At 49.4% G+C, this 15,689-nt stretch overlaps 2 protein-coding genes across 2 annotated transcripts in view; both read left to right on the top strand.

The window, feature by feature from the left end:
• dph1 (diphthamide biosynthesis 1) overlaps positions 1-11,280 on the top strand; it is an 85,278-nt gene extending 73,998 nt beyond the window's left edge. Inside the window, exons 10-12 of the mRNA XM_066695309.1 lie at positions 3,416-3,494; positions 9,131-9,265; positions 9,696-11,280. Of these exons, the coding sequence (XP_066551406.1) occupies positions 3,416-3,494; positions 9,131-9,265; positions 9,696-9,803 (322 nt within the window). The 3' untranslated portion in view covers positions 9,804-11,280. The remainder of the gene's footprint in view (positions 1-3,415; positions 3,495-9,130; positions 9,266-9,695) is intronic.
• Positions 11,281-11,421: 141 nt separating this feature from the next.
• On the top strand, positions 11,422-14,754 carry ovca2 (OVCA2 serine hydrolase domain containing). The gene is made up of 2 exons (XM_066695310.1): positions 11,422-13,159; positions 13,570-14,754. The coding sequence occupies exons 1-2, from the start codon at positions 12,982-12,984 to the stop codon at positions 14,115-14,117; spliced, it is 726 nt and encodes a 241-aa protein (XP_066551407.1). The 5' UTR covers positions 11,422-12,981; the 3' UTR covers positions 14,118-14,754.
• The last annotated feature ends 935 nt before the right edge of the window (positions 14,755-15,689 follow it).

Here is a 15,689-nt window from a genome sequence, read left to right as displayed (position 1 = left end):
AACAGAACCAAGTTATTATTAAAACATAAATAGAAGAAAAGAAATAAGCAACTTCAGAGACAAAATATGAAAAAAGGACTGACAGGTTTGAGGAGGTGGAATATTTCTCAATTTGCAAGAGATTGAGAGAGATAGAGAGAGGGAGAGGAGGAGGAGGAGGAGGAGGTTGAGGAAGGGGGTTACATTAAAGTGTTAGAGGTTAGTACACAATCAATTCTACAGCACCGAAAACCGAGTTATCCGTAATGTGCAGTGAGGCACGAGCTGAGTGGGAGAGAGAGAGGCATCTGAAAGTTTTTATTGTACAGGTTCGTCTTATTGTTTTATTTTACAATTTGCGTTGCAGAGAGGGAAATAATATATATGTGTGTGTGATTCATGGCTCAAAGGCTCTCTCCTCCCCCCACCCTACAGCCACACAAATACACACACACACACACACATATATACTCACATGGACATGCATGTTCAATGGGAGAGACACACAAACTCATGCAGAACCCATAGTGGTATACACAGTTGCACAGACACACACACAAGGGTGGGGATTCCTTCGGCTCATGAAGGGCTTCCCCAGGCAAAGGGTGGCATTGATGGCATAACATATTTCTGAGGGATGACTCCACTTGGTATCTTCTGTGTGTGAAAGTCCAGACGGCGCCAGTTCCAGTCTGGACTGTGGCAAAGCCCGTTGCGACGGATTCTGCAGTGGCTGCGCAGAATCAGTCCATCGGGTTGTGTGTCCGTCTCCAGGTAGTGAGCTGAGTAAATGGCAAAATGCTGATTCTGTAGGGGGCCCTGGTCACAGGCTGGGTATGACTATCGCCCAGAGTGGAGCCGGGGTTGACTGGATCGTGCGGCCCAGTCTGAAGCAGATGGTTTAACCTGCCCCGTAATGCATTGATTTTAATCAGTGTCTGTGTAAGCCCTTGATAGCAAAAGCACTCCTGTGATATGAAGTTTATGTGCAGGATTACATTGCTCCTGGTTTTGGGAAGAAAGAAAAAAAACAAAACAAAACAAAAAAGCCCAGAAGAAATCGATAGTAGTGTTAGCGTTCCATCCATCAATACAGGCACTAATCAGGAGCCCGCGGTCACAGACACAAAGCCGGCAGCTCGGCTGGGCAGGCAGAGACAGATCGACGCGTGTCGTCAGTGTGTCGGTGCTGATCAGCAGCCTGTGCTCCACCTGGGTGGGGGTGGCGTGAGGGGAATAGAGATGAACCAGTCAACAGCCTGGCTGCGTCACCCTATGGGGTCACCTTTACCTGCCGCCCCGATCCCTTACCACACTCCTGACATATTCATGAGAACACGACCTCGCGTGACCCCTCGACCTGCACGTAGCACGGACAACACAGCACGGAGGTTTCCACAACCCCCCCACAGCAGCACCGAGCAGCTGAAAGGCCAGAGTGCTGCGGCCGACACAATACAGCGCACACAGCTATACTTGAATCCCCAACAACGTCGGACTCGCCTCACTGTCTGGAACAGAAAATGGAAGAGACAGTGTTTGGCTGCTGGTTTCAAGCTGAGTTAGGAGTTATCTGTGCGTGTGCCGAATCATTCTGTGCCACCCGTTGGCGCCTAACACAAGTCAGTTCCACACACTTCTGATTAGTGTGTTCATCAACCATAACTGACTTGACCATGGCTGATATTCAGATATTTACTTATAGAAGCAGCCGGAGGAATCCTGTGGAGGGAGGGAGGGAGAGAGAGAGGGAGAGGGGGGGGGGGCACGGTTTGTTGTCTCACGGTGCCCAGTTCATCCCAGACATTATCAGCTGTGGGAGTGATGTCAAGACCACTCACGCCCCTGTTCTGTGTTCACCTTGAACCTGCTGTGCTACACCCCCCAGCTTTGTGACAGAGCGCGTTACCATGCTAGTTTTGTATAACAGGCCCCCGCCGGGCAATTCCTTCACTCCTGGCAGCATCACTGTTGTCTAAAATTATCACAATGCAAAAGAAACCTAAACAAAATAAATAACAACCTCTGAACAGTATGTGACCCCCGGGTGCAATCCATTACTAGCACAGAGTAATGAAATGAAATGCAGCAAAGCACATATCCAGCACATTCATTCAGATCCCTCTCTTCATGCCTAAGGAGGTGGCTTCTATATTTACTTTGTATCGGGATCTCGCAATGTCTTCTGTGGCCCAGTCTTGCTAGGCAGAGAACTCCTATCGGCTCACAGTGGAGCAAAGGATGATCTTTGGTGAGGTGGCTGTGTACGTGGGGGGGCAGTGTGTGTAATGCACTGTAATGGCTGGGGCCATTATTACAGGATCAGAGTTCTGGACTGTGTGTGAGGCACGCACGCTGAAATTCCTCCCTGATGCCAAACGCATGCATCCCTCGCTCTCTCCCGTCTGTGTGCATTCCTCCAAACTAATTGGGTGCCGCCTCGAACCGAGACTCGGCAGCATCTCGCAAGGGAGAGACGGGAACAAATCATTCCGACACGTATCCCTCTTCTCCGGCTGATCCCCCTCGACCTCGACGACCCCGAGTAAAGGGGCGTCACGAATCCGAGGTAAGAGAGTGAGAGATCAGCCCCAGCCACCCCCTCCACCCCCACATACACACACACACCTTCCACACCTGCTCCCCAAAAATACAAAGGCAGGCAGAAGGGTTGGGAGAGCGTGTTTACAGTGGCGCGGACCAGGCATGTGTGGAATGTCTCCGTGCTCATTAGCAGACTGCAGTGTGTTTCTCCTGTCTCCTGACTGCCTGCAGATTTCCTATCTAGGGTAGCTCCATGGGGACCCAGCCTAGGAGAATCATGGCCAGACACCGCACTCTCTCTCTCACACACACACACACTGAGGCACAGACACACAGCCAGACAGATATACACACACACACGCACACACACACACACACACACACACAGAGGCACAGACACACAGCCAGACAGATATATACACAAACGCTCGCACACACTGAGGTACAGACACAAAGCCAGATATATGTACACACGCACACACAGAAAGACGGATTCACACACATGCACGTACACACATGCGCACATATAGACAGACAACAACACACATGCTGGGAGAGGGACGGGGCAGGCAAGGTGTCCAGCGCTTTCCCCCCATTGATTCAGAAGGCTGCTTCTCTCTCTCTCTCTCTCTCTCTCTCTCTCTCTCTTTCTTTCTGTCCCTTCTTTCCCTCTCACCCTCCTTGCCCGTCTCCTCCCTCCCTCTCTCCTTGCTCTCCCTTTCTCTTCCTGCCTCACTCTCCCTCTCTCTGCACTTCCTTCTTCCTCCCTCCCGCTATTCCCTCCTTCCCTTCCTCGCACTTTTTTTTTCAAGATTAAATGACCATGAGGCTAAACTCTCTCTCTCTCTCTCTCTCTCTCTCTCTCTCTCTCTCTCTCTCTCTCTCTCCACAGGTGGGTGCAGATAGCCTGTCCTCGTCTGTCCATTGACTGGGGCTCCGCCTTCTCCAAACCCCTGCTCTCACCATATGAGGTATGGACACACACACACACACACTGACACTGACACAAGCACTCGCACACTCATCTGTGTCAAATCTGCTCAGTTTCATAGGCTTCTCTATTAAAGAGATTTCCATTTTTAATATCCTACAACAAAGGCAAGCGGTGGCGGGGTGGGGGAGGGGGAGGGGGATGGGGATGGGTGCTCAGTGTGGCTCTTCCAGGATCCCGTCCAGAAGGGCCCCGGAGCAGCGCCGGCACTCCGGATGCAGAGGAAGCCACTGTAATGGAATTAGGGCTGGGAGCTCGTTAAGGCTCGGATCGCCTTCCCTGCTTATCTCAGGTGTAATGAAGTGAGGTAAACAAACACCAGGCGATAGGCACGCACAGACACAGATCACAGATTACAGGCTGCCGTCTAGACTCCACAGGAAGACAACAGAGGTGGAGGTATAGGGCCATAGTGTCACACACACACACACAGCGAGAGGAACAGAGAACAGGCCACTGTGTAGAGCACAAATAACCTATCGCACACAGTATCGATCAGTGTGCAGTAGTGGTCGGGGCTCTGGGCTCTGGACTCTGGAGTGGAGGGTTGTGGGTTCAATCCCAGGGGAAGAAACTGCTGTTGTACCCTTGAGCAAGGCGTTGTGTCTAGATTGGTAGAAACCCAGCCATATAAATGGGTAATTGTATGTAAAAACAATGGGATATATTGTAACAATGCACCAAAGTCACCCTGGATAAGGGCATCTACTAAGAAATGTAATAAATAATAGCAGATCATGGTACAGCAGGCACACTGCACTCGACACAGTTTAGCAGGTGGTATTGCACACATAATCAATATCCACACACACAGTATTGGAGACAGCTGTTGTGTGTTTTTCAAAAGCAAAAGGCAATGTTTGTTTACTGCTCTTACAGTCGCCTTTTGTTGTTGTTGCTGTTGGATTCTTGGAAGATAATTACATAACAGAGGGAGAGAGTGGCGGTGATGGCTGGCGTCTCAGTAGCAGTTTATAAATTACATAACTAGCAGTGAGAGTAGCGTTCCATCACCGGGTAAAACAATACTGTGCCATCACTGACCACATCAATAATCCCCCCGTCTTCGCGTCCTTGACACCGAACACTGAGCCAAGGACCCTGAGAGAGAGAGAGAGAGAGAGAGAGAGAGAGAGAGAGAGAGAGAGAGAGAGAGAGAGGAGGTATAACAGGAGCAGTCGTGACATTTTAACCGCTTTTATTTGTCAATGGAATCAAAAACCGAGCGACCGAAAAGAGCTGAGAAAGAGGGAGAGGGGTGATGGGAGGAGATAGGAGTCATTACCCCATGGAGGGCTTAATTACCAGCCCTTCCCCCTGTACTTGCTTTGACACCAGGAAGCCCTGTGCTCGGCTCCAGCCGGTACTGTGGGGGGGGGGGCTGTTCTTCGGCAGCCCTACAGGGAGAGTGAGAGAGAGAGAGAGAGCATCACGGCCCCCCGCTGCGATCGCTCTAACTTTCTCCCACTTTGACAGGCGTGATTGACTGTAATAAACCCAGGCAGGAAAACACAAAGCTTTTTTTTTCTGCTCCAGCGTAGCTTGTAAAAGCTTAAGACGGTATAAAAATAGATATTAAATCATATGCCCTTATTAATGTATAATGAGACGAGCGCTCGTCCCCTCCCCTGCTGCTGCTCCAGCTGCCATGAAGCTTTGAAGTGAAGGGGATCGGCGCCCCCCAGTGGTCCCGGCCGGGCATTGCTGTGGCAGCGGCACCCTGAGTGGATAATTTGTCACTCTGAGGGTGAGCAACACAAATCCTCACCTGCCCCAGATCTTCAGACAAGCTGAGCTCCGTGTACCTGTGCTTACTGTCTGCACCGGCTCGTTAAGCTTAAATAGGGTAGATCACATGGTACAGTGACGCCACAGCCATCCCAATTCCTCCCTCCCTCCCTCTCTCTCTCCCTCTCGCTCTCACACACACAAACACACACGTACGCACAGACGCAACAATCCGGCTCTTTAAGGCACTTTAAGGCAACCAGTGAAGAGAAATCTTTAAAGAACCCTTTTCTGTCCCAATACCACTAGTATTACATTATGGATGGTACATTAATCACGGCGCTGCATGCTGTGTCCTGGGTTTTCTCGTTAGACCACTGTGCACTGTTGCGTTCCTCCTCTCTCTGCTGTACGGATACATTTGCATTGATAAATGGGAAATGCCTTGGGACCAATACTGCATATCAGTTCTGGATGTAATGATATGCTTTCAGAGCTGGAGAAAGGGGGAGAGAGGTCCAGGTAAGCAGAGACCAAGTTCAATTAACTAATTAAGACCTCACAGCCCTGTAGGACCAGAGTTTACCCCTCCTGCTGTCCAGAGAGGGCACTGCTACACAATCCTCTGCTATTTTGTCGGTGGGGGTTTTATACCTTAAGGAGGTATTTGTCGAGGGGTTCGTAAAATATTTTACATAGTTTCTTTAATATCATATATCTTTCACATTTTATTCAAGTCATATTTCTAATCTATTTTGCATATACAATTATAAACCATGTCTTGGAGCAAACGCACAATGTTAAATCATGAATACGCCAAGAAAAAAACGAATGAAAAACAAGAGCCCGGGGGGCTTTTTGTTGCAGTTCCAGAGTTCCTTCACTAGAAAGTGGCCAGGGGGTCTTAAGGGCAGTAAAAGCCTCCACTCCACTCCGAGTGTAGGATGAGCGCTATAACCTGCTTTCCAATCCCAGCTCTGCTATTGGCCGGTTTAGGCAGGCGTTCCCAGGATGGGTAGGCGTTGGCTGGGCTTTGCTCAGCAGCGCCTCCCTGTGACTGCTCAGGACTCCTGCAGGACTCGTGCCAGCTACATTAGATCCTCCCCATCGGCTGGGCTGGGGGAGGTATTGAAAAATAGCATCCAGCTTGTGTCAGATGACTCGCCCCTCCTGCAGAAGCACTGAACCATAGTGGTGGGCTAAGCTGAGTGAACGTTCATTCTCAAAATCATATGAGAAATAATCGAAAACACAACCAAAAGATCTGCCTGTTTTTGATCAGGGCAATGTGGGGCTCCGTCCGGCCTCTGCCCCTGTAATGGGGGAGCCAGGGAGTAATGGCAGTTCCCGGGTTTCTCCATTTGTCAATTCCCCCTGGTTTGATGGCAACAGACATTCTGTGTGCCGCTATTTAGATGTAAACTCTGTCGCAGGCTGATAGTCTTCCTCGTGGGAATAACTGCGTGTCAACAGACAATTTCAAGGGTGGAGATGAGATCCTTCAGTCTGCAGTGAAACAAGTGTTGTGTTTCAAGTACGCAGGAAGCAAATCACAGACAGAGCGAGAGCGGGAGCGGGAGAGAGAGACTGACACATATACTGACACACAAACACACACATACATAAACAGAGACGCTGCACACACAGAGACACATGCATTGTACCACTGATGTGTTTAAGCACACGGAGACACACAGACATACCGAAAATGGACACAACATGACAGAGACACTGACACACACACACAACCTGACCGAGAGAGAAGACACCGAGACATACTAACACTCACTGACTCATAGCTGAAAGAGTCACACATTCAGATACACAGATGACTGCAGCGCTAGGGAGAGGGCTGTGAAACGGGTCCACATGTATTCCCCTGACCGAGGGTAGGGTCGATTTAGCTGCCAGGATGTGTGGAGTGGAGTGGCCGTGGACAGTGACAGAGTGAGTGTGTGAGTGAGTGGAAGAGTGAGAGCAAGCGAGTGAGTGATGGAATTAATGTGTGAGGCAGTGAGTGAGTGAACGTGTGGATAGGTGATTATGGGTGTGTGTGTGTGTGTGTGTGTGTCAGGGAGCAAACTACTCTTTATATTGTTCCCACAATGCCCGGCTGTGACGAATCAGAGAAAGTGAAGTGCGTCTAATCTGAAGGGGTTATAGATGCATTATAGATGTATTATACATTCACTGTTTCTGCTAGATTCACTTTTCCCTGTTCAATCGCTTCCCCTCTCTCCTTCTCTCATCCCTTGAAGCCAGTAAGTGTGGTGTGGGGGGGGGGAATCATTAAAATCAAACCCCACCCCTTTTTCATGTCATCCGGTTTCCATGGCAACTGCCACTGACAGAGCCTGGGATATATATTTTGGTTTGTGTGGTATCTCTGTCTCCCTCCCCAGCGCCACGCCCCCCCCCCAACACCACCACCGTCCCCGCTAAACGCGTCTTCATTCACTCTCTTCCCCCTCATTTGAAGAGAAAGACAGTGGGGGGGGGGGTAGTTGGTTATTTTAAGACTGTTTTGTGTTACATTTATCCTCCCAAAGAGACTCGCTCCTCTTTAGAAATCTAGGATTAGGTGTTGTGACAGCGAGGGAGAGAGAGAGTGGGGGGGGGTGGAGGGAGAGGCGGAAAGGAGAGGACAGGGCTGAGGAGAGCGAGCGTGTGAGGGGAAATGGGCGGAGGAGGAGGATGGAGGGAGAGAGAGGAGGAAGTGACAGACCGATGAAGAGGGGGGAGCGAGGGAACGGGGAGGGCAGAACGAGATTGTCGTAACAGAGCCGGAGAGAGAGGAGAAGGAGATTAGAGCTCGCCGAACATGGTGTCAAGAAGGTGTTGAGAAGAGAGAAACTTTATGAAGAGCAGTGGGCCGGCCTCTGATCAGTGGATAATCGGTGCTTCAGAGTGAACACCAGATTAGTGTAGGGGGATCGCCAGTTCAACACAACATCTCCTGTTGGGGCCCAAAGGTCTTTGCATCATTCGGGGGTATATCAGACCAGTCCCAAGTCAGCACTCTGACTAAAAACGATGTAGTGAGAAAAGATAGGAGAGGAGGAGGGGAGGAAGCGTCTGGTTGTATCAAAATTCTGCACTAGAACGAAGATTGGACTGTGCGTGGGCTCCCCCCGCTGGACAGGAGAGGCACAGCACACTCCAGACGACACCACGGAGTCAGATTGCGTGTTTCTTCTCAACACATACACACGTGGTCGTATGAAATATGTATTCCGGTTTGAGTTCACGTTGCGTTATATAAGCGACGAAGCGCAATTTCTTTAACATCTGGCGCTGACATCCCCGCCAGCAGCTGAGGGATTAGAGTGGTTATTTATTTACTTACTTATTTACTTTTATGATTTCGCCCTGATTATCTTGTAATGTTCCCAAGTCACTGAGATTAACCAGTTTAGGAGAAAGAAATTTCATATATTTTTTTCCCCCTCATAAAAAGATTAGGATTTTGAACATCTTTCTGGGTGCTTTACACAAGCCACGACATGAAATTAATCTGCGGCTGTGCACTCGTTTCCGATTTAATTAAAATGTTTGCTGCCTTTTTTTTCCCTTCCTTTTTTCTTTTACTAAATCTGTGCACACACACACACGTACACAGACTGAAACATAACCTTTATTTCTCTCTCCCTCTCTCTCTCTACCCTTTTCTGCTCTCCCTTCTCTGTGCTTCTCTCTAATTGTTCCCTCACTCGACCTCTCCCTTTCCCTGTCACCCTCCTTCCATGCTCTCTTTATCCTTCCCTACTTCCCTTCCTCACTTTTTCCACCTCTCTTCCTCTCTCCTATCCTCCCCCTCTCTCTCTCCTTTTCCCTCCTCTATCTTCCCTGTTTCAACCTTCCACTCCCTTTCTCCCCTCTCTCTCCCAGGCTGCCGTTGCTCTGAAGGAAGTGGAGTGGCAGCAGACCTACCCCATGGACTTCTACTCCAATCAGAGCCTGGGACCCTGGGCTGTCAATCACCCAGAGAACCAACCAGCACGGCCAGTCCGGAAATCTGCCCAGGTCAGAGATAGAGACGGCATTGAAGACTGAAAGCGCTGAGAGAGCGGGTGTGTGTGTCTGTGGCTACAGTGCACCTCAAGACCTGAAGCCTCACTAGAATGTAATGAACTCTGGACGGGCCTGGTGTGGGTTGGGTCTGCAGCACCACCTAGTGGAGAATGGGTGTTATTGTCGGCTGCAGCACATCCTGTCCAGACTGCTGCTGTGCTTTGTCACTAGGAAACCAGGACGAGCTATAATGCCATAGCCTGAAGCATCAGAGCCCGATGAGACTAAAACAAAACCAATAAGCACAGTGTAGCAAGCAGAGGCCTTACTCTGGCTGTGTGTGTCACTACAGACTGTGTGGGTCTTGTACCTCAATGTATCTTTTTTTGAAACCCTTTGTCTGCTCCAGTCAATCAGTACCTTTCTTTTTCTTTTTTAACAGAAGAAAAGTAAGCCAGCGGAAGCCCCGCCCACAGAGGGGTGTGGTCAGTCCCAGGAGTGCACCAGCTGTGGATGCCAGGCTGAACCGATCGGCACAGACCACCAATAGGAATACAGGATACCGGCCGGCCCAGCGTATTCTGTCCAGTGAGGACGTGGGACTTTTATTATCTTTTACTCAACACTCCAGCAAATGAGGATTTAAGGTTATGCCTCCTCTGTTGGGATCTCCATCCAGTCAGGTGTTGAGAACTTCTTATACACCCCCAAAATAGCCACCAAAATGGGGTGTTTTATAGCAAGAAAACTTTCTGTGCTCAAATGTAGTTTTTTTAGTTTTTTTAATGTGCTGATCAGATACCGACTTTGGATTCAGAACCATTAATCATATATTTATCACATTTTAGTTTTTAGGGAAAGACAGTCCTGCTGTGTCAGCTATGTTATCGGTGGCATTGCAGGACTACCTCTATCTTTTAAAGCACCCGTGCCTTAGAGAGAGGGCTCTGCTAAACTCATTTATGGCAGTAAACACAGAGGAATTGTCTCTCAGCGTAAAACTTGGCACGGAGCTGCAAAGCACCCGCAGATTTAAGCTAGTCTTTGTTTACCTCCTCCTGACTTTGAAGTGAATAACGGAAAGATACTTAAGAGGAAATAAATAAATAAAAGAAGCTGTATTGCGGAGAACTGTTACCAGACGAGATAAGAGCAGCCTGTCTTCCCTCTACTGAATTTGGGCTTTTCTGTGGCACTGTTTGGTTTGTGGGAAGGATTTACATTTTGACAGATTGCGATCTTTCAAAATCTAATGACTTCCTATGAAATCCGCAGTCTGTACAAACACGCTATACTTGGAGTTAGTATTTCGACTGAAGTGCACTTTGAGGGGATCTCACGAAAAGGAATTGCTTAGCCTGGTTTGACTGCAAAAAGTTGCTGATTTATAACTTAGGGAGGAATGTATATACGGCCTCTAATGTCATGGTCACATAAATCGGCTGTATCACCAAACGCAGTGGGACAACAGACTCGTACCAGGAGTTCAGTGTATTTAGCAGGACGAAGGCCAGTCTTAGTACTGCTTATGAAAGCCCATGTGATCAGTTTTCAATGTGAGTGACCTCTGCACCCTGGTGACTCTTTCCTGCTCCCCATTCCAGCTAATAACTTAGACTTTAATGGAACTGCTTAAATAATAAGATCCTCTTCAGCTGTATTGTGCGCTCAGTCCTTGGGAATGGCGATAGAGTGCCTTGGGTGTATTGTTGGCCAGACATTTAGCAAACCACTCTAATCAGCCCGCCCTCAGCTGCTTTAATAAATAGCTAATCCCCTACAGGTGTCTAAGCAGCTCTTACCAGGTCAGGCAGTTAATTATGTACAGATGTAGGTGAGCATTTACACTGCATAAACTCTTGAAACAGGCATGATCCGCTCTGCGTGGGCTCTGTGACTCACATCGCAGACACCTTGCTGTTGATACAGCTTCTCCGACACGCTGTGCCGTTTCCAGACCTCGTCCAACTTTTTGAAAGGTAAATGCTTTTGAAGACTAAAATAAATAAATACATAAAATGGTTGAATTTGTTTAAGTAATTTGAGCAGGGGTCTAGAGCCCGGTCTTGGTCCACAGGTCCTGCTTAGCTTTCAGTGTGTAATTCCTCAGAACGCATCCACGCATTCCAGCGGTTTATAAGTCACGTGTTTGTGACTCAGTTTCGGGCGGTGACATTTGTGGGGCACCAAACGATGAGTCAACTACAAAACACAATTGTCACAAAGTCTGATGTGTTAGTTGGTGCTGGTCAGCATTCTTCAGGGAGCAGATGTTTATCAAAGACATTGTTTTCAAGTCCTCAACCAAATACCTGTGCCGCAAAACACACAACCTTTATACTGTTTAACTGTTTTAGTTAATAAAAGTACATTTCCCACTGCACGGTTAAACAGAGAGAGTTTACACATTGATTTTGCTCCATTTCAGTTGTCAGGTCATCCCACTCACACAGTCAAGTGGAGATGGGATGTCAATTAAAAGCAGTTTGGCCTTTGATAAGGGGCCAGTGAATAAAACCTGCAGCACATAAGTGAGTGTAAAGACTCCTGTCGGAGGAGGCTAGTTGTGCCTTCCTGGCCCACAGTGCTGATTGAATCAATACGTCTCACAGCTGCTCTTCAGTTTGAAGTGTTAATCACCTCAGTCAGTGTCAGCTCTGTGGGGGACTCTGTCTAAACTATACCACACCACAAAAAACAGAACAAATATTCACATTTCTAACGCCTGGGAGCACATCATACTGTCTTACTTTTTATTGAGTTAAGTCTGGTCCTTGAGGTTTGAATGGTATGCGGTGGTTAACAAAATATATGTATATCTAAATTATTCAATTGACCAAAGCACTACTTGCCTACTGTTTGATAATAAAACGTTTTAAGCCTTGATAGATTGGTGGTTTAACTGTGATCTGGGCCCCCTGTCGCATTGGGGCCCCGTGATGTGTACAGTGGAAGTGGGCAGTGATTGCAGAGATTAGAGGCACTTCAGAAGCAGATTTGAATATGTTTGCAGTGTATTTAGATCAGCAGCGGTATTTATAAGCCCCCTATTACATCCGATTACAAGTTCAAATTCCGGACAGGACATAAACATTACAATCCAATAAATATATCAAACTGTGCATCGCTTGTAATACCCAGAAATGCCTTTTTACAACCCCGATTGAGAAGCGGAGCCTGAGCGCCCTCTTCTGGAGGCTTGCAGTCATGCTAATATTGCTTTAAAATATATAGTTTTCATTTCCGTCGTATCCTGAACGTTGTTAACACGTAGGATCCACGACATAAGAAGCCGTTTTTCAGTCTCACTATGCAATCAATGATAGTCCATCGTATTCTCACAGCTCTGTAATCAATACAAGCTCAAATATACAACCTAGACCACAAATTCAATGTATACGTGTTGGTGTATAGGTTACATAACGAAAGTAAACGATTTATTTTAAGAACCTAAATGCATGTTGAGTTTTAAACAACTTGTAGTAGCAGTAGCGGTGTGAGCTTCAGCGACATCAAATCCCTTCCCACCTGTCGCAGCTCTGCGCGGCTCCACCAATGGGCTCGGTGCGCTTGTGCAGATCTGTGCGCAGAACTGCGGGATCTGCGCTGCGCGGCCGGCCGCCTCCCACTGCTGCCCCCGGAACCGCTTGCAGCCGGATGCGTTTTTCGGCGCAGGCGGCTGAGAGAGCGCAGACACGGTGTTTGTGGCCGGATTGTGCGTGTCGGCCATGTCGTCCTCGTCGCCCCGCGGCCTCCTCCGCATCCTGTGCGTGCACGGCTACCGGCAGAGCGGCGCTGTGTTCCGGGACAGGACCGGCGCCCTGCGGAAGGCCCTGAAGAAGCACGCCGAGCTGGTGTACATCAGCGCCCCGCTCCGGATCGGCGAGCTGCGGCAGCCCGGGCCGGGTAGGACGGAGCGCCCTGGGGCCGTGCAGCGGGGAGGGGGTTTAACAATGATAACCTTACACTGCTGGCAACATGAAGTGTTGGGATAGGCAGTACGATTGAGTGTTTTTAACATTATTCTGATACACAAATATTGGTCAAGACAGCCCATATTTGATGAGGTCAGAAGTTACACAGTGCCAGCATATTGTTCTAACAAACATATAGAATGCAGTTCAACATTAACAAAACAACACGCAAACCACAGGACACAGCCGATAAGAGCGCAGGACACCGTGTTCGCACAGCAAGCTTTGTGTGGCCAGTGTGTAGTCGTGCTGTACCGGTGTAGCACTTGCACAGCCTCCCAGATGGATCTCCAGTCCAGTCCTCCAAGCCAGGGATTAAGCGGCTCGCTCTTGTCTCCCCAGCGCTGGCGGACTCGCAGGCCACGGACGCGGTGCCCCCTCAGGAGGAGGACGCCAGGGGCTGGTGGTTTTCCAACGCCCAGGAGCAGACCTTCAATGCCGGGGAGGTCTGCGACTCGAGCCTGGGGCTGGAGGAGAGCCTGGAGGAGGTGCGGCGGGCGGTGAGGGAGCAGGGCCCCTTCGACGGCGTGTTGGGCTTCAGTCAGGGGGCCGCGCTGGTGGCCATGCTGTGCGCGCTGCAGGAGAGCGGTCAGGAGGCCGGTCTGGGCTTCCGCTTCGCCCTGCTGGTGGCGGGCTTCCGCAGCCTTTGTGTCGCACACGCCCGTTTCTACACCCCACAGCCCCTGGCCATGCCAACGCTTCATGTGTTTGGAGATGCTGACCGGGTCATCCCAGCCCCCCTGAGCCAGGACCTGCTGTCAGTCTTCCACAGCCCGCAGGTCGTCACACACCCCGGGGGGCACTACATCCCCGCCGGCGCTGCGCAGAAACGGGCCTACATCCAGTTCCTGGAGCAGTTCCTCAGCAAGGGAGCAGTGGGCAGCTCTTAAACGCTGGCAGCATGTAGATCACCGCGGTCTGTACGCCTCACTGTGTCTGAGGGGCTGGAGAGACCCAGTCTAGCAGGTCTATAGGCGTCTTCAGTCACTGGCTGGAAATCGTAGATCAAACAAGATCTCAAGTTGGCCACCTCTCATCTAAGAAATTAAGATTTACAGTCAAATGAGACGCAAGAGACCCTGGGCTGTCCTCGGTTTAGGTTTCAGTGTTTCCATTAGGGTTAGGGGCCTGGATAGGGTCTGGTTCCACTGCAGTAAGCCCCTTTCACACTAGCATGCCCTACCTGGGTCGACCCAACCCAGAGCACAGCATCCAAAATCCAATGCATCAGTCAGAGTTTAAAGTGGCCATGAGATCTTTGAATTAACTAAATTTTATTCGATGGCACTGAAGTCCAGCAGCCCCCCAGGGCAAGAACATTCTCCTCCAGTACAGATTGCAGGTGACCAACCAACTGACCAGTCCAGTGGTTCTAGTGCCAGCCCGACCGTTCTGGAACCGGAGCCACCGGAGCTGCACTAGTGCATGGATTGGAGAATTACAGGATATTTGCACAACTTCTCAGGGAGGACAGATATGTTTTCACGGGCATAAATTTGTCAATAAACATGTCAAAATAAATCTTAATATTGTGCACTTTTTTCTTGCTAAACATGTACATTCTTTTAATATATAGCAGTTGCTTAAATTCAGAAAACAGATGCTGATAATGTGTTGCGGACGACTAATTGTACACATTCACACCTGCAGCGAAATTAAATCTAAAACCGAGGATTTCAATTTATTCAGCGTTCCCACTTCCCCGGTATGATGTAATAATGCCAGTTACCACTAGGTGCTGCTGTCTCCCTGTGCAATCCCAGTCTAGTTGTATGATGGCAGTGCCAGACACATCTTAGGGCTGAAATATAGCTGGGTGGGTGTGGTGTGGAGAGGCTGTCATTGTACCCGTGTGCAAGGCAGGGCGTAGGGTCGGTGTGTACCAATGAGCGTGTGTGTGTGTGTTTGGGGAAGTGCCGAGCAGTTGAGTCGGTGTCTGATGTCAGTAACGCCGTGAGTGTGTCAAGCGGAGAAGAGAATGCGAGTGAAAGTGTGTGTGTGTGTGTACTCGTGTGGCAGGGCGCAGGGAAGGGGAAGGCCCTGTGATCTTTTGTAGCTTAGTGTGTGTGTGCGTTTAGAAAGGGAGAACCCTGTGTTCTTTTGTAGCTCAGTGTGTAATCCACTCTTGATGGCTTCCAGATGTGTGAGAGGAGAATGTGGCGCCCGGCTGCCCTCCCTCCCTCTCCGTCTCTCCTCCTTTCCGTCCCTCTTGCTGTTTGTCTGCAAATGTTTTCAATCTTTCATTTCCGCTGGCTTCCCTGCCACCAGCTGCCCACTTCCTGCCCGGGGATGAAGGACTGAGAGGGAAAGTATGTCCCTGGACAAATGTGCAACCTCACTCCCCCATCTCCCCTCCTCTCTCCTCCAGTACACACTCTCCATCCTTCCTTCGCACAAACGCACATACAAACAGTGTGTATTCTCTGGGCTACGGCTGTAGTCTGGTTATCATGTCGTCAGGT

The sequence above is a fragment of the Amia ocellicauda genome, chromosome 22 (genome assembly GCF_036373705.1).
Source record: "Amia ocellicauda isolate fAmiCal2 chromosome 22, fAmiCal2.hap1, whole genome shotgun sequence".
Lineage (NCBI taxonomy): Eukaryota > Metazoa > Chordata > Actinopteri > Amiiformes > Amiidae > Amia > Amia ocellicauda.
Note: the sequence above shows the minus strand (reverse complement) of the source record. Positions and strands in the feature narration are given on the sequence as shown.